This window comes from Oryzias latipes, chromosome 1, assembly GCF_053564925.1.
Source record: "Oryzias latipes strain Hd-rR chromosome 1, Olatipes_Hd-rR_3.1".
NCBI classification, from domain to species: Eukaryota; Metazoa; Chordata; class Actinopteri; order Beloniformes; family Adrianichthyidae; genus Oryzias; species Oryzias latipes.
This window is the reverse complement of record NC_136237.1, coordinates 24,884,290-24,906,544: the sequence shown is the minus strand read 5'-3', so window position 1 is coordinate 24,906,544 and position 22,255 is coordinate 24,884,290. Positions and strand designations below refer to the sequence as shown.

At 43.6% G+C, this 22,255-nt stretch overlaps 1 protein-coding gene across 1 annotated transcript in view; it reads left to right on the top strand.

The window, feature by feature from the left end:
• Positions 1-1,544: 1,544 nt before the first annotated feature.
• Positions 1,545-22,255, top strand: part of LOC111947168 (general vesicular transport factor p115-like) — a 32,939-nt gene continuing 12,228 nt past the window's right edge. The window contains exons 1-20 of the mRNA XM_078949446.1: positions 1,545-1,566; positions 1,685-1,696; positions 4,367-4,467; positions 4,546-4,648; positions 4,748-4,803; positions 4,885-5,005; positions 5,089-5,307; positions 5,364-5,401; positions 5,486-5,523; positions 5,699-5,786; positions 5,877-5,965; positions 6,055-6,209; positions 6,285-6,490; positions 9,791-9,811; positions 14,578-14,613; positions 20,836-20,934; positions 21,122-21,240; positions 21,323-21,504; positions 21,577-21,698; positions 21,792-21,930. Coding sequence (XP_078805572.1) covers positions 1,545-1,566; positions 1,685-1,696; positions 4,367-4,467; positions 4,546-4,648; positions 4,748-4,803; positions 4,885-5,005; positions 5,089-5,307; positions 5,364-5,401; positions 5,486-5,523; positions 5,699-5,786; positions 5,877-5,965; positions 6,055-6,209; positions 6,285-6,490; positions 9,791-9,811; positions 14,578-14,613; positions 20,836-20,934; positions 21,122-21,240; positions 21,323-21,504; positions 21,577-21,698; positions 21,792-21,930 — 1,966 coding nt within the window. The remainder of the gene's footprint in view (positions 1,567-1,684; positions 1,697-4,366; positions 4,468-4,545; positions 4,649-4,747; positions 4,804-4,884; positions 5,006-5,088; positions 5,308-5,363; positions 5,402-5,485; positions 5,524-5,698; positions 5,787-5,876; positions 5,966-6,054; positions 6,210-6,284; positions 6,491-9,790; positions 9,812-14,577; positions 14,614-20,835; positions 20,935-21,121; positions 21,241-21,322; positions 21,505-21,576; positions 21,699-21,791; positions 21,931-22,255) is intronic.

The following is a 22,255-nucleotide window of genomic DNA, read 5'->3' as shown; positions in this document are numbered from 1 at the left end:
CCGCCCCTAATGGAAAAAAAAGCACCCGGAGCCACAACATCATTATATATTATATATATTATGCATGTATATATTATATCAAGGGTGCTCATTACGTCGATCGCGATCGATTTTCAAGGACATAAGTGTAGATTGCGGGCCAGAAAAGATAAAAAAAGTACTTCTTTCTTTTCATCATCATGTTTATTTGTTACATGTTTATTTCAACATTATTGTTTATGTACTGATGATTAAAAACTACACAGTGAGTTTACATAAAGATACTTTTGTATTAACAGATGAGGCGTTTTATTACAAAGACAGAAAGCAGCGACCATCGTATTCATGCTCTGGTGTAAACGGTGCAATGCGGGGAGCGTGGCATATTGTGAGGCATTTGGCGCTGCTGGCTCCGTATTGATCAGTATTGATGGGGAACGACGACTACTAATTTAGTGCTCCGTCCTCCGAACACACAATATATTTCACGCACACACCTCCGCTCCGTGCTCACACCCCCATCTCCACCTGCATGCGCCCCTCCCTCGTGGCACGCGCGCCGCTCAGCACAAACACACACTCCGCAACAGTATAAAGCGCGTGCCTCACAGCTTCCTTGATGAGCTCGTATTTATCGGGCGAAAACTGCAGAGCTTATAGCAGGAGGAGAAACGGGGCGGCTTTAATAAACCCCGGTTGCTGGACTTCTACCGGTGACATGATGTGCCGCGGGGAGAAAAAGACGTTCTAAAGGCAGAGTTTGCGCTGAGTGCATTTAAACTCGCGTCTGCAGTGACGTATGTGTCAGAGGATGTCCGATTGGCCATTCTGCATGTCAATCAACTCCCGTACTTTTCGGTGAGGATTTTGATTGGCTGGTGGATTTTCAAGAAGCAGTCTCTTCCCCTTCAATCACCCCCACGTCCCCGAAGATGACCGGTCGATCGCGACCGACGCAACTAGCTCCCCTGCTCTGAAACACACATCACCGCACACAGGAGTCCAAAACACCGGCGCAAACTCTCCGTCACCAGAAAGCCACTCCCCGTTCCGCGTCACGCCAAGCCCCCGGCAGAAAATCACTCCAGAACCGGAGTGTTTATTGAAGCCGCCCCGCGTGTCTCCTCCTGCTATCAGCTCCGCAGCCCTCGCCTGACAAACACGAGCCCACCAAGGACGCTGTTTTTTACGTGGCACGTGCCTCGCACGGAGCCAGCAGCGCCTTTGAAATGCTATGAAAAATGAACAAACTAAAATAAATTTGAATTTTTATAAAATACTCATTATTTTCCAAAGTCACAGGGAGCCACAACAGAAGGATGAAAGAGCCACATGTGGCTCTGGAGCCATGGGTTGCTGACCCCTGATATAGAGCCACCACTAGCAAAATACTAATTCAGTTTTATTTTATCGGTTTTGATAAGTTCACAACTTGATTTCATATTGATTTATATTTCAAATTTTGGATTCAAAACTAATTGTATTTGGAAACAAATATTGATTTTCTGAAGGGAAATTGATTTGTTTTTATTAAACGCAGCTTTACTGAACAGTGTTGCGTTTGCATGAGCACAAAGCTGGACGTTTGTATCAGTTTGTGAACCTTCGGTCTGCGTTCCTTCCTTTTTAATTCCTTCCACTAGTATTGATTGTGTTGTATAAAGACTCTCCTGTTTCTCTTTTCTTTCATGTTTTAACCCCACAGATGAATCAGAAGGTAAATCTTTTGGATTATGCATGATGCCAGCCTCTTTAACCACGCCGTTCATCCATGCACATTGGTGCCCCTGCAGTGGCCGACATTAGTTGGGGGCATTTTTACTCAAAAACCTTTGAACTTCTGTGTGACTTGAGACGAGTAGACGATTAATTTTATTTATTGATTTCTTGCAAACCCAACAACTCTTCTACTCGCCTCATGGAGACTTAAAGGTGTGCCTGTTTACCGATGAACTGTTGTGCTGTTGCTGCTCTACTGCACAATGACTAACCACAAATAATGCAGTACTGTAAAGTGACACCAAGGGGTTTGGGGGTGGTGCCATTGACTGTACAAAGGAACTGGACTGAGTGAACAGGAAGTACCCGCTGGCTCCAAGAAGCCAAAATCCCATAGACATCTATTGAAAAATAAATATAATGTAATCGATTTCATGAAGTTCAAATGAACGTTGTATGAATTCACTGTCTTTTGAAGTTAAAAACTTTGATGGTTTATTAAAAAATACATTTAAATACGTTTTTTTGGCAACAATTGTTAAGAAGCAAAGCATTGTGGTCTATATTCGCCAATCTGGTGAGCATTGATGCACACTGGTTTTTTGCAGAGACTTCTGGGAAATTTCTAGGGCACTTGATTTTGTCATTGTAGATTTAGACAACCCTAGAAAATTACAAATGCACAATATAATGCACTATGTAGTGGGCAGTGAAGGAATTTGGTGACTAAATTGACTGTTTTGTTGGAGCTTGAAGTAAGCTATTTGCTATGGGTGATGTCTCACTCACTCTGTCCAGTTCTCACATACAGTCAATGGGTGGTACTGGCAATGTTTTACTAATACCACAAAGCTGTCTGAATTTTATTATTGTTGTTTTTTCCCGTTTTCTGTTGTAAAATCTAACCCCTCCCCCCAAAAGTTTCTCCAAATCTCCACAAAAACAGACATGATGTCACGTGATGATGGAAAATCAGGACTAATGCTAGTTAAAAGTGCAGTGAAAAGCAAGACAAAATCAGAGGAAAAGGATCTGGAGCTGATTGGAATAACACGCTACGATTTCAAAAGAGATTATAAGCTAAGAAGCATCATAATCTCATGGTTAAATCTAGAAACATGAAATGGAACTACCGTAAATTCCGGGTTATAAAGCGCACCCGATAACAAGCCGCACCCACCTATTTTCACGTACATAATTAGTTTTGTACATATACAAGCCGCATCAGAATACAAGCCGCTGCTTCGCCAAAGCACGTCCTGACTCCCAGAGTGAGTGTGGCTCATTACCACACTGTGGGCGGGTACTGCCTTGACTCAAGCACATGTATCCAAGTATACCCACATCTGAAACAGCATGGACCTCTATTCTGTTCACAAGTTCCTCAGTTATGGGTTTTTTTATTTTATTTTATTTTTATTTGTTTTTTTTACTTATTGACAATCTAGGTATCACACATAAAATTACAAACAGTAACCATATAATCAACATTACGTCCCTCAGTTATGATGAGGAAATTTACATCCGCGATCCCCCATTTCCCATGAGTCTTAGGGGCTAAAAGCGGGGCCAACGCCCGGCTCGCATTACTGTTGTACGTGTTTAAGAATGAGCAAGTAGCAGCAGTGCATGGAGGGGTGAAAAGCAACAGCTCTCCTTCCACTTGTGTCGCGGCAGCATTATGGTGGTAACGGGGCTGGTTAAAAAAACACCAGTAAAATAAATCAGCTGCGACTGAAAAGCGCGCGCCTCAACGCGATACGCGCGCCTCAGCGCGGCGCGTTCGTCAAAAGTTTCCTTTCACAACAAACACTTGTTGCTCCGCGGACGCCTCTGCGCTCGCTAAGCGGGCTCCTTGTCTCCCCTTCCTATCCGAAAAGCTCACACGGAGGCTGTGAGCTTTTCAGTGCAAAATTCCGCTCAGTCCTTAGAAACGTAAAAACGACCACATGGATTTGTGTTTCCAGTCGTGTCCCGACAAAATAAAGGCTGATGTTATTCCCACATATTTACGTGCAGCCAGCCGAGTCACTATGACTCAGAGGAAAATACACTTCTGACCATGCGCTGTTCTCTCCGTCACGCAGCTGACCGGCATTTCCATTTACTGATGGGGGATTTTTTCACGCTGCTTTTAACGATTGCTTTTAACTTGAAAGCTTCATCATATTGTAGCGGCGATCACATGCACGTTGGGTCTAATGGCACCAAAGGATTCTGGGATGCGGCCGGGCATGCGTGTTTCTTTTTGTTGAACCATGACTGAAGTGTCTAAGACCTGAAGTGACGTCCATGCTGTTTAGCTGCTTAGAGGTGTGTTAAAAAACAAATGACTTGTGTTTGGTGTTAGATGGAGAATTCAAACCAATCATCGAGCCCGAATGTACACACATGGCAATTAAACTCATAAATTAGCCGCGTCACTGAATAAGCCGCAGAGCTGTAAGCGCAGGAAAAAAGTATCGGCTTATAGTCCGGAAATTACGGTACTGTCTTTGAAAAGTTTCCACTGCTTTTCATCTCTGTTGATGCAACAACGAAATAACTGACTGCTGATCCATACTCAGTGCTGGGGATCCCATGACCAAACATTCTTCTACCATAGCAGGTTCCACTGGGACGGTAGTCCACAGACTTAGCTGCTCAAGTTTTCCATGTTTCTCCTCAGATGAGAATACCCAGAAGCAGACAGACGACCTCTGCGCCCTGTTTACAGAGAAGTTCCTTCAGGATCCCGAGCGAATCACGCTGCTCCTCACCCTTCTGGAGGTACGGCCCTGTTCTCCAACCATCGCAGACAGATTGCTTCCGATGCGTAGAGTGTAACTGTCGGCGGGGGGGTTTCAGGAGTTTTACTTCCACGTGCGTTGGCCTGCGGTGAAGTTGCTGACGGCTCTTTTGAAGAGTCAAGGCGCCCAAGTGCAAGGCATCATTCTCGTCAGCCCAATGGGTGAGTACCTTCTAGTTCACTCAGAGTCTAACTGGCTACAATCTTTATTTCTATTTATTTCCTTAAATTAAAATATAAACACTAGATTTTCCGCCACAGGTGTTTCCAGATTGATGGATCTACTAGCAGACTCCAGAGAAGTAATTCGCAATGATGTGAGCGCTCCTGTCTTCCATTTCATTACCCATTGTGAAATATTGGTGGGACTTATGAGTCATGTTGTCTGCTTCCTACAGGGCTTACTGCTGCTCCAGCAGCTAACCAGAGGCAACGCAGCCATTCAGAAAATCGTGGCTTTTGAGAACGCCTTTGAACGCCTCCTAGATATCATCACGGAGGAGGGCAGCAGCGATGGAGGTGAACAGAGTCGTGTGTGCAGAACTGCTAAAACCCTCTTTTTTGTGTGTACTCATTCCCCCCTCCTCTTTCCTCTGCTGCAGGTATTGTGGTGGAGGATTGTTTGTTGTTGCTGCTCAACCTGCTAAAGAACAACAGCTCTAACCAGAACTTCTTTAAGGAGGGCTCTTACATCCAGAGAATGAAGCCCTGGTTTGAGGTTGGGGATGATAACTCTGGCTGGTCCGCACAGAAGGTCACTAACCTCCACCTCATGCTGCAGGTAGCCAAAGCAGCGTTCTCGTTTAAAAGTGTTCCCAGTGGTCTTTAATTAGAATTATGTCATTTTTTAAGAAAAGGAAACCTTTCTATGATCTAGTTTCTGCAGAGCAGCAGGAGTTTAATAGAAATTCACAGGTGAGCTATAGACATGCAGCAACGCCCTCCCCACTTCCCTTTGCCCATAATTGAGAGCTCTCAGTTTACATGCTCTCCTGCTAGCTAACAGCCCCTCACAACCCCAGCCCAACATTACTGCTGTATCAAAAAGCGTATTTTCTACGTCACAAATAATTCTGGTCTTTTTTATCGTGTTTTTGTGGCATTTTTATCATGTTGGAGAACATATTAAGAGTTTTAAGCTCAAAGTATTGTTTAGTATTTCTTTATTCAAATCGTTGTTAATCAAGTGATGGGGAAAAAGGTTTGAAAAAGCTTAACCACATTTAACCTTTATTGTGTTCTTGTCAAAATGTGCACCATCCTCATGGCCACCGGTGTGCCCGCCGATATCCTAACAGAGGTAACCACAGAGAGTACAGACGCTGACCCACCACAGGAAGGTTACGGCAGAAACGCTGACAAAAATGTTCCTTCGACTGCTTCTTTCCAGACTATAAACACAGTTTCGGAGGTGATCAGAGGCTCACAGATCAACCAGGACTACTTTGCCTCAGTCAACGCCCCTTCAAGCCCTCCACGGTAATGAAAGTTTAGTTTTCTCCCCCAAAAAGCTGTTAGTGCACGTTAGAGTTGGCTGGATGTTTGATCTCTGTTGTTTGTGTTTGCAGACCAGCCATCGTGGTGCTGCTCATGTCCATGGTGAATGAGAGGCAGCCGTTTGTGCTTCGTTGTGCAGTTCTTTACTGTTTCCAGTGTTTCCTCTACAAAAACCAGAAGGGTCAGGGGGAGATCGTGGCTACACTACTTCCCTCAACCATCGATGGTTCGTTTCAATCTGTTTCTCAAAGCCTTTAAATGCAATTATTTTTTTAACCGGCTCTATTGTTTCCCTCTTCAGCCAATTCTATCTCTGCTGGTCAGCTCCTGTGTGGAGGTCTGTTCTCAGCAGACTCCCTGTCTAACTGGTGTGCTGCCGTGGCCCTGGCCCATGCTCTCCAGGACAACCTCACTCAGAAGGAACAGTTGCTTCGAGTTCAGCTCACCACCAGCCTGGGCAAACCTCCCGTGTCCCTGCTGCAGCAGTGCACCAACATCCTGTCCCAGGTAAGGCACCGTAGTACAGACGGAACAAGCTATATGTGTTCAGTTAGCATGAAACGAGTTAGCCCATCAACATAGATAGAAATATCTTTATCTGTCATTGTACATGTACAACGAAATTACAGTGCAATTTTTCCGGTGGAATAAAAAGTCAAGCAAGAGTAGAAAACTAAAAACTGCGAAATAAGACAATATAAGAAAGATATGTTAAAAAATATACAACAAAATATAAAAAGGAGGTTACACCTTCTCCGGTTATTGCACACTTCCCTAATAAATAAACTTTATTTAGCAGCATTTAAGGCCACGGTGGCTCTCGGATAGAAGCTGTTTTTTAATCTGTTTGTTCTTGTTTTAATTGTTCTGTATCTCCTGCCTGAAGGCAGCAGTTCAAACTGGGAATGTCCGGGGTGTGATGGATCCAGCAGAATGTTTTGAGCCTTTTTTAGGCAGCGAGAACTGTACAGTTCTTCCAGGGATGGGAGAGGGCAGCCGATGATCTTCTGGGCTCTTGTGGCGACTCTCTGGAGAGCTGTCCTAGCCGCAGCTGTGCAACTGGCAAACCAGGCACAGACACAGTACGTTAAAATGCTCTCTATTGAGCAGCGGTAGAAGGACACCAGCAGTTTCTCACTCAGTTTGTTTTTCTTTAAAAGCCTGAGAAAATACAGTCTCTGCTGGGCCTTCTTCACCAGAGCAGTGGTGTTGGCGCTCCAGGTCAGGTCCTGCTCAATGGTGACGCCCAGGAGCTTGAAAGCAGCCACCCTCTCCACACAATCCCCACCAATAGACAGTGGCTGAATGACAGTTTTTTTTCTCCTGTAGTCCACCACCATTTCCTTGGTTTTTGTTGTGTTGAGGATTAGATTGTTTTTTTCACACCAGACACAGAGCCGCTCCACCTCGTCCCGGTAAGCTGACTCATCATTCCCAGAGATGAGCCCCACTACTGTGGTGTCGTCTGCAAACTTAATGATGGTATTGCTGGGGTGGGTGGAGGTGCAGTCTTGTGTGTAGAGGGTGTAGAGCAGGGGGCTCAGCACACAGCCCTGTGGGGAGCCGGTACTGAGGGTGAGAGCTGTCGACGTGTGGGACCCTACTCTAACCCTCTGGGGGCGGGCTGTCAAGAAGTCCAAAATCCAGAGGCATGTGAAGGTGGGGAGTCCGAGAGCCTCCAGTTTGGAAACAAGTCTGTGAGGGAGGATGGTGTTAAAGGCGGAACTGAAATCCACAAACAGCAGCCTCACGTAGTTCCCCGGTTGCTCCAGATGGGACAAAGCAGTGTGGAGAGTGGTGGTGATGGCATCTTCTGTGGACCTGTTCGCCCTGTATGCAAACTGGTAGCTGTCAAGTGTTGATGGAAGGCATGAGGTAATGTGGTTGCGTACCAGTTTCTCAAGGCATTTTGTGATGATCGGGGTCAGGGCAACGGGTCTATAGTCCTTGAGGCCTGTGATTGTGGGTGTTTTGGGCAGAGGGACAATAGTTGAGGATTTGAGGCAGGGTGGGACGATGGACTGATGTAAGGAACGATTGAAGATCTTAGTAAAGACCCCCGCCAGCTGGTCTGCACAGTCCTTCAGCACCTGTCCAGTGATGCCATCAGGTCCGACAGCCTTCCTCGGGTTCACAGACCTCAGCGTGCGCCTCACCTCATGTTCCTCTACCCTTAGGGAGGGGCCGTTGTTCGCTGATGCCTGTAATGCAGCTGTCTCTGGTGGCTCCACCTCGAAGCGGGCAAAGAAGAGGTTAAGCTCCTCTGCCAGTGAAGGGTTCCCATCAACAGCAGCGAGGTTTGGTCTGTAGTTGGTTAGATGTTGGATCCCTTGCCAAACCTGCCGTGTGTTGTTTGTTTTGAGGTTGTCTTCCATTTTTTGCTTGTAGTCTATTTTGGCCTGTCGGATGCCTCTCTTCAGGTTTGCTCTGGCAGAGCTGTACAGGTTCCTGTCACCGGACCTGAAGGCTGTGTTCCTCTCCCGCAGCAGTCGCTGGACCTCTCTGGTCATCCAGGGTTTTTGGTTTGGATACACTCTGATGTGCTTTTCCACAGCAACAGTGTCTGTGCAATGGTTGATATAGCACAGGACTGCTGCTGTGTGCTCCTCCAGGTCTGGGTGGTCGAAAATCTCCCAATTTGTTCTTTCAAAGCAGTCCTGCAGCTGGTGGGAGGCACTTTCGGGCCAAGTTTTAATAGTCTTTCTTTTGGTGGGAGCCCGTTTCCTGAGGGGGGTATATGCAGGGGCTAGGAGCAGGGAAATGTGGTCTGACTGGCCCAGGTGTGGGAGCTGTATAGCTCTGTAGCCATGTTTTATGTTGGAGTAAACTTTGTCTAATGTCTTTTCCCCTCTGGTGGCGCATTTCACATGCTGATGGAACATAGGGAACACAGATTTTAATTCAGCATGGTTGAAATCCCCGGCAATAATATGTACAGCCTCAGGATATTTGTCTTGGTTGCTGCTAATCGTGCTATGCAGGAGTCCCAGTGCCGAGTTAGCATTAGCATCTGGTGGTATATACACAGCAGTTGCCATGACTACAGTGAACTCTCTTGGAAGATAAAACGGGCTACATCTGACAGTCACATATTCCACGTCCGGAGAGCAGTGACTGGCTACAGTCTTGGAGTTGGTGCACCAGTTATTGTTCACATATATGCACAATCCCCCTCCTTTGCTCTTACCGGAGTCGCCGCTCCTGTCGTAGCGATGTGCCGTGTGGCCTGCTAGCTCGATAGCCGCGTCCGGTATGGATGAATGAAGCCAGGTCTCGCTGAAAATCAAAACACAACAGTCCTTGACGATCCTGTTTGTTGCCACTTGGAGCTTAAGTTCGTCCATTTTGTTTCCAAGGGAACGTACATTAGCAAGAATAATGCTAGGGAGCGGTGGTTTGTTTGGGTTCTTACGCAGCTTCGCCAGTACACCAGCCCGGCAACCCCGCTTTTGTTTTCTGTCCCTGCGCCGCCTTCGCCTCCTCCCTGTGGGGATGGTAATCCACGGGGAGCCCGGGGTCCTGATAATATCCTTCGGGATGTTATGAGAGTGAAAAAAGTCGGCTGTAACCGCTTGTTCACATTGTAATCCTAACTTTAGGAGCTCATGCCGGCTGTAGATGTTGTCTGCCCAGCAGGATGTAGTCCAAACGATAAGTAATTCACAGAAAAATAGCCATAAAAAGCACCGGAAAAGAGAGCACAGAGCCGCCGCGTCTATGCGCGCCGCCGCCATGCTTGCCCTCAGATCAGTGCTAAACTGTAAGCCCCAGTGAAGAGAACCGGTTTGCATTGTTGTGGTTTTGCAGGGTGATAAGATCGTCCGGCGGGTGAGTAACGTACCTCTGTGTGTACGTGTGTGTTTGGGTGTTCTGGTTATTTCAGCTTGGCAAAGGAAGTAGGGGTCTCTGTGATCCGCTTGTTGGTGGATTTTGCTTTTCTTGGACTATTTAGTGGCCCGCCTTTTTACTGGAGTCTTTGACCCAGCGACTTTTATTTAATAGAAAGTGAAATGACTGCGCTCAGTGTGGAAATGCCAAAAAATATGATTGTGTCCACTGGTGAAATGAACTCATCTACGAAACCAACAGAAGAAGGGCAGCAGCTGCTTCTAGATGTCCTGTCTTCTGTGACCTCTTAACCTTTTGCTTTGTGCTTTGACCTTTGATTGCTCCTGTGCTTGACTTATTTGGGGCGTTTTAATTTTCCAGTGAGGGCTCTTTGGAGTCAGCAGAGGGAGCGTCTTATCTATTTTCTAATTCCTATCATGCGGTATAAAAACGCGTGTTTTGGACTTTAGACTCCCATGTGGGATCTGCACTGTAATACAGCAGTGTTTTCCCTGAGTCAGACTCATGGTCTTTGTCATCATACTAATCAGTTTTGTCGACCTGTTGTTCTCAGACCACTGACTGGACATGAGAACTGGACAGAGTGCATGTGACATCACCAATAGAAAACGGTCAACTTTCAGCTCCAATCATTAATTCAATTCAGTCGCTGTTTTATTTCGATATGTTGGAGCCAGACGCCGTCAGTAAACAGTCAAAGTCAGGACAAACTGTCAATCACTTTCAACGTGAGACCACACACTTTTATTGAGGTCTGATTGGTAATTGTATAACTTAAATAAATTGTAATAAAAAAAATACAAAAATAGGATTAGCTAGAACATTCAAAAAAGATATCAGATAAGAATAGTTATTCTGACAAATAGAATGACTGAGTACTTCCTGTTTAGAATGTAAGGTGGGGGAGGTCAGGTGGGGGTGTTTGTGGATGACCAACACGTTTGAACAAGCTTGATTCATTCTCTGATGTGTCCCACAGTGGGGCCTTCTGGACTGAATGGTTGGCCCACACACTAACCGTAACACTCTCTGCTTTCTCTCTTTTGTGGGTTTTCTGAATATTTTTAAGTTCATATAACTCCTGATTTACTGAAGTTTTTCCTCAGAGCAGACGGACGGATGATGTTTGGTCTGTGGCTGGTTTTTTGTTTGTTTATTTATACCTCGAACTTTGATGCTCCGTTCCCTCAACATTTCAGGCAGATTTAGCTGATTTAAAATCACTATCTGCTATCCAACAGTTACCACAGAGTCTGGTCACTGACAGAAGCAAGAAAAACACAAATGAAGAAAATTAGAAACTAGATTTTCCTCTGGGAGTCTGAGTAGAAATGGTGGTTGTGCAGGTTTCTGGATAGTTTTTATTTTCTGATCTTCATTAGTCTATTAAAGTGCCTTTTCCTTAATGCATAGACGTACCTTTGATAGAAACCCCAACCTGTGATGATGTCTTAGATTACACATCCACTAAAATTCATGACTTAGCAGAGTCAGCTTATCGTATCGTATCTTATCACTTATCGTCTTGAAAAGTTTACACTGGTGTTGAAATGCAGCTGCCTCTTTGATTTTACTTTTCTGTGTATTTTAGGAAAGAAAGAAAAAAAGACAACTCTCCCAGTAGGGCTGGATATTACTGTCAAAGTACTGAATCCATGCAGCTTTAATTTAATGTATGCTTCAGCGTGAATTCCTTATTTTAATGAATTTCCATCCAAAAGTAAATAAGGTTGTTAAAGGAAGTAGGTTCTCACACATTTCCTCATTGAAAATAAACAAAGGTGTAAATTTTATGAAAAGAATTCATTTAAAGTGCTGATCGACCTGTTTTAACCCAAGTTTAAAGAGACTTTGACATTACTAGGGATGGGTACCGTGCCCCGGTATTGAACCAGCCCCGGGGCCGCATTCTTCAAGACCGCAGTATCGTTAAGATCTGACCTGAACGGTTCTGCTATCGGTACTAGAGAAGTTACTTTTTCTTTTTTTTTTTTGTGTGTCCCACAAAATATAAGCGTTATCTGCCATATTTAACTCACCAAGTCAGTCAATTTTCCGTTAATTAATGATGATATTTATTTCGGTATTCTCGTTGAAGCGGAGAGCTCTGTCTGTCTATTTGTGTGCACGGGGGGCGGGGCTGTTTTCAGACAGCACGCGCCGCGCGCGCACACACACACACAAGACAAGGCAGCGCACACACAGTCAGTGGCGATCTTGTAGGGGACACGTGAGCGCCCTAGACTAAGAACTAACGTTTCTGCGTAAGAATTATTAAGTTTGCCGACCATGCTGTCACCTTGCTACTACGATGACCGCATGTTGCGCTGTTTGTGCAGAACAGGCTGGGGCAGCGGGAGGGGGGGGGGGGGGGGGCGTTGCACGCGGAGCATAACACAACAAACAGGTAGAGAGGCGGGGCTTAGACTCACCGCTTATGATTCCAGACCCGCGACAAACTATCAGCTGCTTCCTAATACTTAATAATTAATAACTAATGATAGTTGTCATCCGTAAAATTAAAATCATTTATTGGGTTTACTGGATTTAAAGAAAAATAAATGGAGTTGGCAAAATAGAAAGGAGTCTGCATCAAAGTGAATTTGTTTCCATCATTTAACTTAACTTAACTCTGGTGTTTGACAGACAGAAAAGTCTATTCAAGGTTGTGGAAAATGGACAAAAGATCAAAGGAAACATCACACTCATAAATAATAAAAACAATTAGATTAAATAATTAAATAAATATCCTGTCTGGAACATTCTCATGTATAAAGTAAAATGTTTTGTTAAAAAAAACAATGTTGTTGCATAGTGAGGAAATAAAACACTTTATGTTCTTAATTTGTTATTTATTTATTTTTTTTCATCCTCAAAAAGTATCGATAAGAGTACCGATAAGGGTACCGGATCGATAAGCAGTATCGATAAGAGTAGTAGTAGTGTCTAATTTTATTCAGATAGTTTACAGTTAAAACAAACTTCCACCAGTCTAACGAACAAACCCTGAAAAGAAAGAAGATGGACTTTTAACAGGAAGAAAGAACAAGCTTAACCAGACTGGGAAAAGCCGTTTTCTGCTTCAACCGGTTCCTCTGAGGAGAGCAGCAGAACGTGGAGACAGAACCTCAGTGTTTGCAGTAATAGAACAAACCCAGTGCATCATGGGGTTTCATATTCTCTTATTTTTCTTCTGGAAATAGTCTAGTGCTAAGTGCTGGGCTGTGTTAGCATATATGGTGTTCAGTCTGGACCTTCGCTACCCGATGCTAGCTAGCACATGTACTCGCAGTAGAAAGAGTTTGGTGGGAAATGTGGTGCGGTTTAAATCTGGTGCATCTTGTTTTTTCTTTCACATCTCTATTCCGATAGAGGAAAAACTTGGTGTCATAGAATTCTGGCTTGGAACAAACCTCAATTGTTAATTTCTGTTGGTTCTTCTGTGAATTGAAAAGGACGCCATCCAAATGTCATTAAAAATCCAAGTCCCTGATTGGTCAAAGTTTAACTAGTTTAACTTCCAATGCGTACACATGTTTTGTATGGAGAAAAGGGACGTAAAAACTTGCGTAGCAACACATGAACGCAGAAGTACAAAAGATACACATACATTTTACTTCAATTTTTAATTGGAAGTGGTCACTTGAAGACGCAAATCTTTGAGTTTCTAAAAATGGCTTTGATTGCTTTTTGATAAATCTTATTTTCACCTCAGAATTCAAAGTGGAAATAAAAGAATTAAGAGGCTTTTAATCCAGTTTTGGTTCAAACCACTATCAAGTAGAATTATGGAGTCCATTAGTCCAGTAGTCTTATAAAAAGGAATGCAGACTAGTTTTTCTTTAAAAGTTTGGCAACCATAAGCAGGAGAAAATCTTAGTTAATGAGAAAAATGTAAATATTGTTGACGTTTGGTTCTATTTGATGACCTCTGGGATGTCCTCTGAATAGTTTGTCCAGCAGTTTCCACCAAACTGAGCGGATTCCTCATTCTGTGATACTGCGTAGTATTAACAAAGGCTTTCTGGCTTTCTGTCATTAAAATGCGAAATCCGGTCAACAAACTGTTGTTTTGGGCCAGACAGGAAAAAAAAAACATTTTCACTTTAAGTTTCCTTTCCTTCCCCTTCAACAACAAAAGGTTTATTAGTGAGTCAGTGCTGCATGAGCTAATACCTTTTAATGTAAGTCCACTCCCATGATGCTTTGCTCTACAAGAATGATGGAAATCATTTAGTGGTTACAAAATATGAAATGTTTTTTTTTTTTGCATGTTTGGTTTTGTTTTATTCTTTAAAACATCCAAACTGTTTGGTGTTGGCTGTAATGGATACTAACACTTGGCATCATTTGACTGCCATAACGATGATTTCAAAACATTTGTTTCCATTTACTATTTATAGGTGTGGTTATATTTTTGGTTTGTTTGACCTTCAGATGCTTATTAAGGCTAATTTCTTTCAAATATTGCCTTTTTCTGCTTGTTTTCGGGTTAGTTGTTAATTGTTTTGTGCTTGAGCGCTTTAAAAAAACCAAGGAGTTCATTTTGGGGTGTTCTGTGGTTGTGATTCGGTTGAGGTTTAGATGAACTCTGAACCCGATCGATTTTAACCCTTCTAACTTCCACTCCTGTGTTTAGTTCTTTGGGTCTGAAGTCTCTTTGTGTGAGCTGTCTAACATGCTTTTGATACCTCTGCTCGCGTGTCAGAAGCTCCTCGTCAGACTCACTCTTTGGTTTTCTGCAGGGCAGCAAAGTCCAGACCAGGGTGGGCCTCCTCATTGTCGAGTTATTTCTTTTTATTTTCAATGCTGCCCAACTCGAATGGCTCAGGAGACAACGGAGGACGCTGGACAACTCCACTCATTTTAACTTCTTTTTATTATCACCAAAGAATGGATGAGAGCTTGATAACCTTGAAATAAAACAGAAAATAATTAAACAGATATCAGAAATGTTTGTCAGAAATGGGCTGTTATTTCAAACTTTTGCAAATATTGTGCCATTTAACTATTTCACTAGTTGAATAATATTACCACAAATATCAGACTAGAAATGAAATTGAAATAAACATACCAATGGCGTCACCGAAGTCATCCAAGCATTGAAATGTTTGTTTCTCAGCTCACCATGACTGCCAGACAAAACCCCCACCTGCACACTGTTACCTGGTTAAATACCTCTTCCCATCTACCTGCCTGGTATATTAGGATTCACATTCTCCTTATACTGCCCCCCGCAGCTGTGGAGTTGATCCTACTGGAACAATCCTCCAAATCAATGTTCAGGAGCAAAATAAAGAAAATAGACAATAAGGCAGGATAAAACAAACTTAACACCTCCCACTTGACCTCCTAGTTATTAAACTCTAAGGAGGTCACAACTATCTCAGGTCCTGGTTACAAACTCTTTCTGCTCTTCAACAGGAAACAACTTTATCACCCGTCTAACATCTCTATGCAAGACTGTAGCAGGGAAAGACACTTTTCTGGATGCATTTGACAGCTGGTTTGAAACTGGCTGCTTTGTCTTCGTTAAATCTCTGGATCCTTCCTCCACACATCAGAACCCCAGAACCTCCCTCTTTATACACAACTAATCTATTTAAAGTAGTCTCTGGAAAAGTTATGCTCCCTTGGGCATCAAGAAAAAGGTTCATGAGTGCATCTTTGCGCTCCTGTGGCGTCAAAACAACTCCTTTACTCACAACTGGCTGTCTGCTTTGTTGTTTCACCTCAAGCCATTTTCCAACAGCTCGTCGCACCCAGGCAACAACACTAACTAACCTGCCAAGATCACTAAAGTTTTCTACAGTTACAACACTCCCAATTCTCCAACTAGTAGATGGCTTTAATGAACTGGTAGGTGTGCCTAGACCTTGTTGAGCCATGTTTAAATTTGCTTGTGGAATTGGGTTACTGTCATCTCGACTTGCTTGTGCTCTGGTTACCACTGCTGTGAAGACTTTTCTCTGAAGTTTGTTCACACTTTCTCTGGCATAAGCTGCAACCTCATTTGCAGATTTCATGGGCCACTCTTCTATAGGCCGTTTTAGGAACGCTGGTCCATCTTGCCATGCAGAGTTTTCTTTCAGTCCCTCAGGAGACGCTCCTCTTGTAATGATGTCAGCAATATTTAATTCTCCAGGAATCCACCACCAGTCCTCCACTGGCACAGCCTTCTGAATCTCGCCGACACGGTTAGCAAAAAATGTCCGATATCCATAACTTTCTCTCTTAATGGCTCCAAGGACTGTTTGACTGTCCATCAGATGAATCCATCGCTCAACTTCCACCCCTCCATGGTTCTCAAAGTATTTCCTTAGTCTGCTTGCAAAAACTGCACCACAGAGTTCAGCTTTGGTTGCGTCTCCTTTCTGATCCAATGGTGTAAGCTTGGCTTTTGACTCAACAAGACGAACATCAATTCCAACCTTGGTGACCCACCTCAGATACATCACAGCACCATAAGACTTATCACTTCCACCAGAGAAGGTGATCCCCCATGGTTTTCCAGTCCAGTCAGCTGGTGTAATGCTCCGATAGAATTTGTCTCAGATCCACCAACTCTTCAAAAAGCTTTATGGCTTCTTCTCTTAGACATGCTGAAAGGGGTTTATCCCAGGTTAATTTGCTCAGTTTTCTGCCACCTGCCTCTTGGAATGCCTTTCTTACTAAGATTGCACCCTTTTGTTTAGCAGGTGCTACTAAGCCGATAGGGTCATAAATTCCAGCTACTTGGCTCAGCAGTTCTCTTCTAGTCAGTGGGTCAGGTGTTCCAGATCTCACCTCTTTCTTAAGCAGATCCTTTCCAAGTCTCATTTTTTTCTGTTTGTTGGAGAAGTTAATGGAAGTCAACATATAAAGTTTATCCTCTTCAACATCGTATCCAACACCCAGAGCTTTATTATCTTCATCTCTCATTTGATTCGGAAGAATAATAGTTGTGCTTGGTGTGGCTTCGTCTTGTTTTGTGTCAGGTTTTTTCCCCAGTCGTTTCCCTCCCACTTTGCTGTGACCGAACCCATGGTTTCAAAGAGAAGCCTCCAGATTGCAAGATTTTCTCTACTCCTTCTGTTATTTTATCCAGTTGCTTCAGGCTATTGTGGGAAGTAAGGATGTCGTCGACATAACTGTCTTCTTCAATGACTCGGCGTTCCTCTTCTAGGTGAGCAAAGATTGGCAGATTAGCAGTTTGTCTCATAGCTAACTGCGCAATGCAGCCGGCTGGTCTGTCTCCAATGTTGACTCGTAATGGCAAACTCTTTTATTTCTTCTTCAAACTTATCCCTCCACAGGAATCTGTGTAAGTGCATCTCACGTTCTTCCAACCACACTGAGTTGTACATTTTCTTGATGTCGCCCAGGGCAGCATACACCCCTCGCCTGAACCTCAGTAAAACAGCTATTATAGGGTTTAACACATCTGGTCCGTTTAACAGAAGATCATTCATGCTTAGCCCTTTAAACCTCTGACTGCTGTTCCACACAAGCCGTACAGGAGTAGTCACAGAATGTGGATTCGGTGCCACCAGATGACTTACATACCAGACTGGTCCTGTCCAGTTCATTTTGCTCTTCTCAGTGAGTTCTATAGCTGCTCCCCGCTCAATCATTTCATGTATCTGGGTTGTATATGCAGCTTTCCACATTGGATTTCGATCCAGTTGTTTCTCAGTTTTCAAGAATGTTAACTCCACTGTATGCTTATTATTGTGGAGTATAGTAGGACCCTCCTTCCAGGGATATCTTGCATGCCAATGTGGAGACTTTACATGACTATCCTCCAACACATAGGTAAGGCCTTCTTTTATAATTTCAAGCTCCTTCTCCTCGGCCAGAGTCATTTCTTTTCCACCAGCTTGGCAATTTCCACATTGACATCCCCCGCATTTAGGCTCACAGGCTGCCCCAATACTCTCCCACCTCCACCATTTGAGAAATTCATGATTGGTGGCAGTGGTAAACTTCACATTAGTTACATCTTGTTTTCTGAGATCAGGATTACAGTCAGTCTTTGGATCTCTATAAATCTCCTCATATTTTACAACAGCTGTTCTCATTGATCGGGCAAAGTGGGTTCTTGACTCCTGCACCAAAACCTCCACATCCTCAAAAAGATCAGGATGTGCTCCACCCACTGTTATCCCCAATGGACTTTCCCACAAGACAAGATCTCCAATTACTTTCATTCTTTGTGGAGCCAGTCTCCCTTCTCTATGGCTGATGAGAAGCTCAATCTCTTTTGGTCTCTTTAGTTGTTCCAAATCAATGTCAGGAAAAAATGTCTTCAACTTCTCAGGTGTGATGACATCATACACTCTAGCAATTTCATCAAGCCCATAACAAACCAGTTCATGTGAGGCCACTGTGCCTTTAGGAGTTTTAATTCTGACTCTGAGAAGATATCTTTGTGTTGAAACTTTCATGGTCATTCCACCCACCCCATGCACAACCAGTGTGACCTTCTCACTTTGCAATTTCAATCTTTCAGCAGCTTTGTGGGTAATATAGTTTGAATCAGATGCGAGATCTATCAATGTCCCGATTTTTTGACCTGCATTAGCAGTAATCTCCATCAACATCATGATGACAGGAAGTTCACAAAGTCCATTCTTTTCCAGCAGCTCAGACTGGGTGTTACTTGCGTTAGTCATTTTTCTTGAGTTGTTTGTAAAAGCTTTTCTACATTTTTCTGCCATACCTGGAGAAAGTTGAGATAAAAACTCCTGTTGCTCATCAGTCAGTTTGCAGTTGGTACTCCTCTCACAGACCTTCTTGTTCTTAACAGTATCTGCTTTTGGACAGAGGAAATAATGGTGGTTAGAAATGCCATCCTTTTTGCAGTCTTTATTTCTGCATAAAAAAGAATCAGTGCAATAACTGTCTCCATCGTGACATCCAAGGCATCTTCTGCAGGCTTTCAGTTTTTCTATAGCAGCATGCTTATCATGGATATTCAGTAGCTTGAACTTTTTACAGAAGAATATTTTATCACCATGTCCTCCGTCACCACACACAACACAGACATCATGAAGTGCTTTCTTTGTTACTCTTGTGGAGGCATACTGTTTGTCAAATGTTCTTGCAGGACGTTGAGCTGACTTCTCCATCTTATCCACTGTTTTTAACTGCTCCAGCCTCTCAAGGATTTTTTCCTGATGTTTTAGGAACTGCAAAAGTTCATCAAAGTGGTTTTCTGATGAGATGTCATTTTTAGGCTCTACTAAAAAGGTTAGCCAGTCTCTTTTTATGAAGTCAGGTAGCTTACTTTCTATTGTTTGTGTCACTAATGGATTCTTTATCGCACCAGAAGTCCCAAGCTCTGTCAGGTCTGTTAAAGCTTTCTCCACAGTCTGTATTAGGTCAATGACTTTTCTTGGCTGATTTCCCCTCACAGGAGGGATCTTCTCTAATTCTTCCAGTATCTCAATGGTGATGGATTCTTTATTTCCAAACCTGTTATTCAACACTCTGAAAATCTCATCCGCTGTACTATAAGTTGACAATCTAAGGTCCTTGGCAATCTTGTCATCAACACTATCCAAAAGTTGAATTTTCATGACTTCAGCTGACCCAGATGGCTCGCCTTGCTTTTGTAGGCTCTCCCAGTCTTTCCTCCATCTGTAAAAGTCTCTCTTATTACCTGTGAAAATGGGAAGGGCTGTTGGCTTAATTGTCACAATGGGTACAGCAGGTGTTAATGATGTAGAGGGTACTCTGTCTCTTCCACCAACTACTTCCTCTTCAACCCTTCGAGCAGTAACAAACTCAACTTTCCTCAGCTCAAGGTTACTGCTGATTGCTTTTAAACCTCTGATTCGGCCATCCAGGTTCCTCCTTTCTTCCATAGGCATCCATTTCTCCCAGGCAGACATAATCCTGATCACCTCTTGCATCTTTTTACTAAGAAGAGTCATGTGGACCTCATACCCTTCTAGATACGTTCCTTTTACAGGTAGGCCACTTGCTGCTTCAGCATTTTTTTCTGCCTCGAGAATAGAGGCTTCAACTTCATACTGACCATATCTTGACCACAAGTTCTTTTGAACTATTTCCTTTACTTCTTTAAACTTCTTTTCAGCATCAACTGCTGTCTTTTCAATGTCATAGTCCAATGCCTTTTCAAGGATGTCCTCTGATTCTTCTTCTGTTGTTTCAAATAAAAGTCCAACTTTGAACTCATCATTGCTTTCCAGAAGGTGTTTAAAGCAGTCAGACACTTTGTGAAATTCTTCTTTTAGCTCTAATTCAGACATACAATTAGCTTCCCCACTGAGAAAGTTGGTCTGTCGTGTGAATCTGCTTTTTGCAGCAGTCCTCTCCCTTTTGAGTTCCTTAACAGTCTTTCCTGGGCCTTCATTTGCCATTTTTGTGTTGAGAACTCTCCACGTCTGCGTCAGCAGCTTTACACAGGATCTTCTGAAGCTTTTTATCTTCTCCTCCTGGCTGCACCGTGGTTATCAAGTGTCGAGTTATTTCTTTTTATTTTCAATGCTGCCCAACTCGAATGGCTCAGGAGACAACGGAGGACGCTGGACAACTCCACTCATTTTAACTTCTTTTTATTATCACCAAAGAATGGATGAGAGCTTGATAACCTTGAAATAAAACAGAAAATAATTAAACAGATATCAGAAATGTTTGTCAGAAATGGGCTGTTATTTCAAACTTTTGCAAATATTGTGCCATTTAATTATTTCACTAGTTGAATAATATTACCACAAATATCAGACTAGAAATGAAATTGAAATAAACATACCAATGGCGTCACCGAAGTCATCCAAGCATTGAAATGTTTGTTTCTCAGCTCACCATGACTGCCAGACAAAACCCCCACCTGCACACTGTTACCTGGTTAAATACCTCTTCCCATCTACCTGCCTGGTATATTAGGATTCACATTCTCCTTATACTGCCCCCCGCAGCTGTGGAGTTGATCCTACTGGAACAATCCTCCAAATCAATGTTCAGGAGCAAAATAAAGAAAATAGACAATAAGGCAGGATAAAACAAACTTAACACTCATGCTGCTGTGCACATGGATCAGCAACTGTCCCATTGCTGTCACGCACTTCCTGCACAACCAGGATAACGTTCCCTTTGTATCCTTCATCACGACCTTTTTACCTTCTCCCCCCTTTGACCTCTGAGTCTACATTTCTGCCTAAATGCATCTTCTCTTCAAATCCGACCTCTGAGCGTAAAGAGGACCCATGTGTTTATTGCTGGGGAGGGAGCCCCTGTCCTCCACTGGCTTCTCTGCATGAGCCTTGACTCTGAGTCCTGCAGCTGACGGCTCAGATCTCTGAGAACCTGGGAGAAGACGAGAGGCTGGTGCAGGGCCTTTGTGCGCTGCTGCTCGGCATCTGTATCTATCATAACGATAACTCACTGGAAAACTACACCAAGTACGTGTCTTTGAGTCACTTTAACATTCTGTTAGACTCGATGTTTGAATGAAAACACAGATTTTCTTCCCGTCGTCTTCAGGGAGAAGCTAAAGCAGCTGATTGAGAAGCGCATCGGAAAGGAGAACTTTGTGGAGAAGCTGGGCTTCATCACCAAACATGAACTGTATTCGCGGGCGGCCCTAAAGCCGCAGCCCGTCTTCCCGTCGCCGGAGCAGATGCTGTTCGACCACGAGTTCACCAAGCTGGTCAAAGACCTGGAAGGTCAGGGAGGCCGCCGTCCTCATGTGCAAGTGATGGTTTGAGTCCCAGTTGACGTAACGCTGCTCATCACAGGGGTGATCACCAAAGCGGTTCACAAGTCCACCGAGGAGGACAAAAAGGAGGAAGAGGTGAAGAAGACGTTGGAGCAGCACGACAACATCGTAACTCGATACAAGGAGCTGATCAGAGAACAGGTTTGTCGAATTTGGCTTCTAAAAATGTTGCCCATTAGTCGTGGATTTGCTGTAGTCTCCAGATAACATCAGAGTTTGGACTGTGTGACTCAGGATGCTCAGATCCAGGAGCTGAAGGAGCAGGTAGCAGCTCTGTCCTCCCAGCACGAGCAGATGCAGGCCACTGTCGCACAGCAGCTATCCCAGATCCAGCAGCACAAAGACCAGTACAACATCCTGAAGCTGAAACTAGGTCAGTCCTCGTCCAACACGCAAAAGCTCACTCTGACACTTTTACAGTTTCTATAACCTTTTTGTTGGTTTAGAAATGATGGAGACATTCATGTCTGATCCTTTTTGCTCTAAAGAGCAGCTTATGTTATTAAAGGAAATTCATTTTCTTGTCTCTTATCTGCCTTTGAGGGAAAAGCTTCCACTGTAGCTGAAGACTGGATTTGTAGGGTTTTTATTTACACTTTGAAAGGTTTGAGTCACACGTCCCACAGAAAAAGTCACTTTTCCATGAGTTTTTTTCAGATTTTTAGTTTTTGATGATGGATTTTGGTATGAAACGTTGC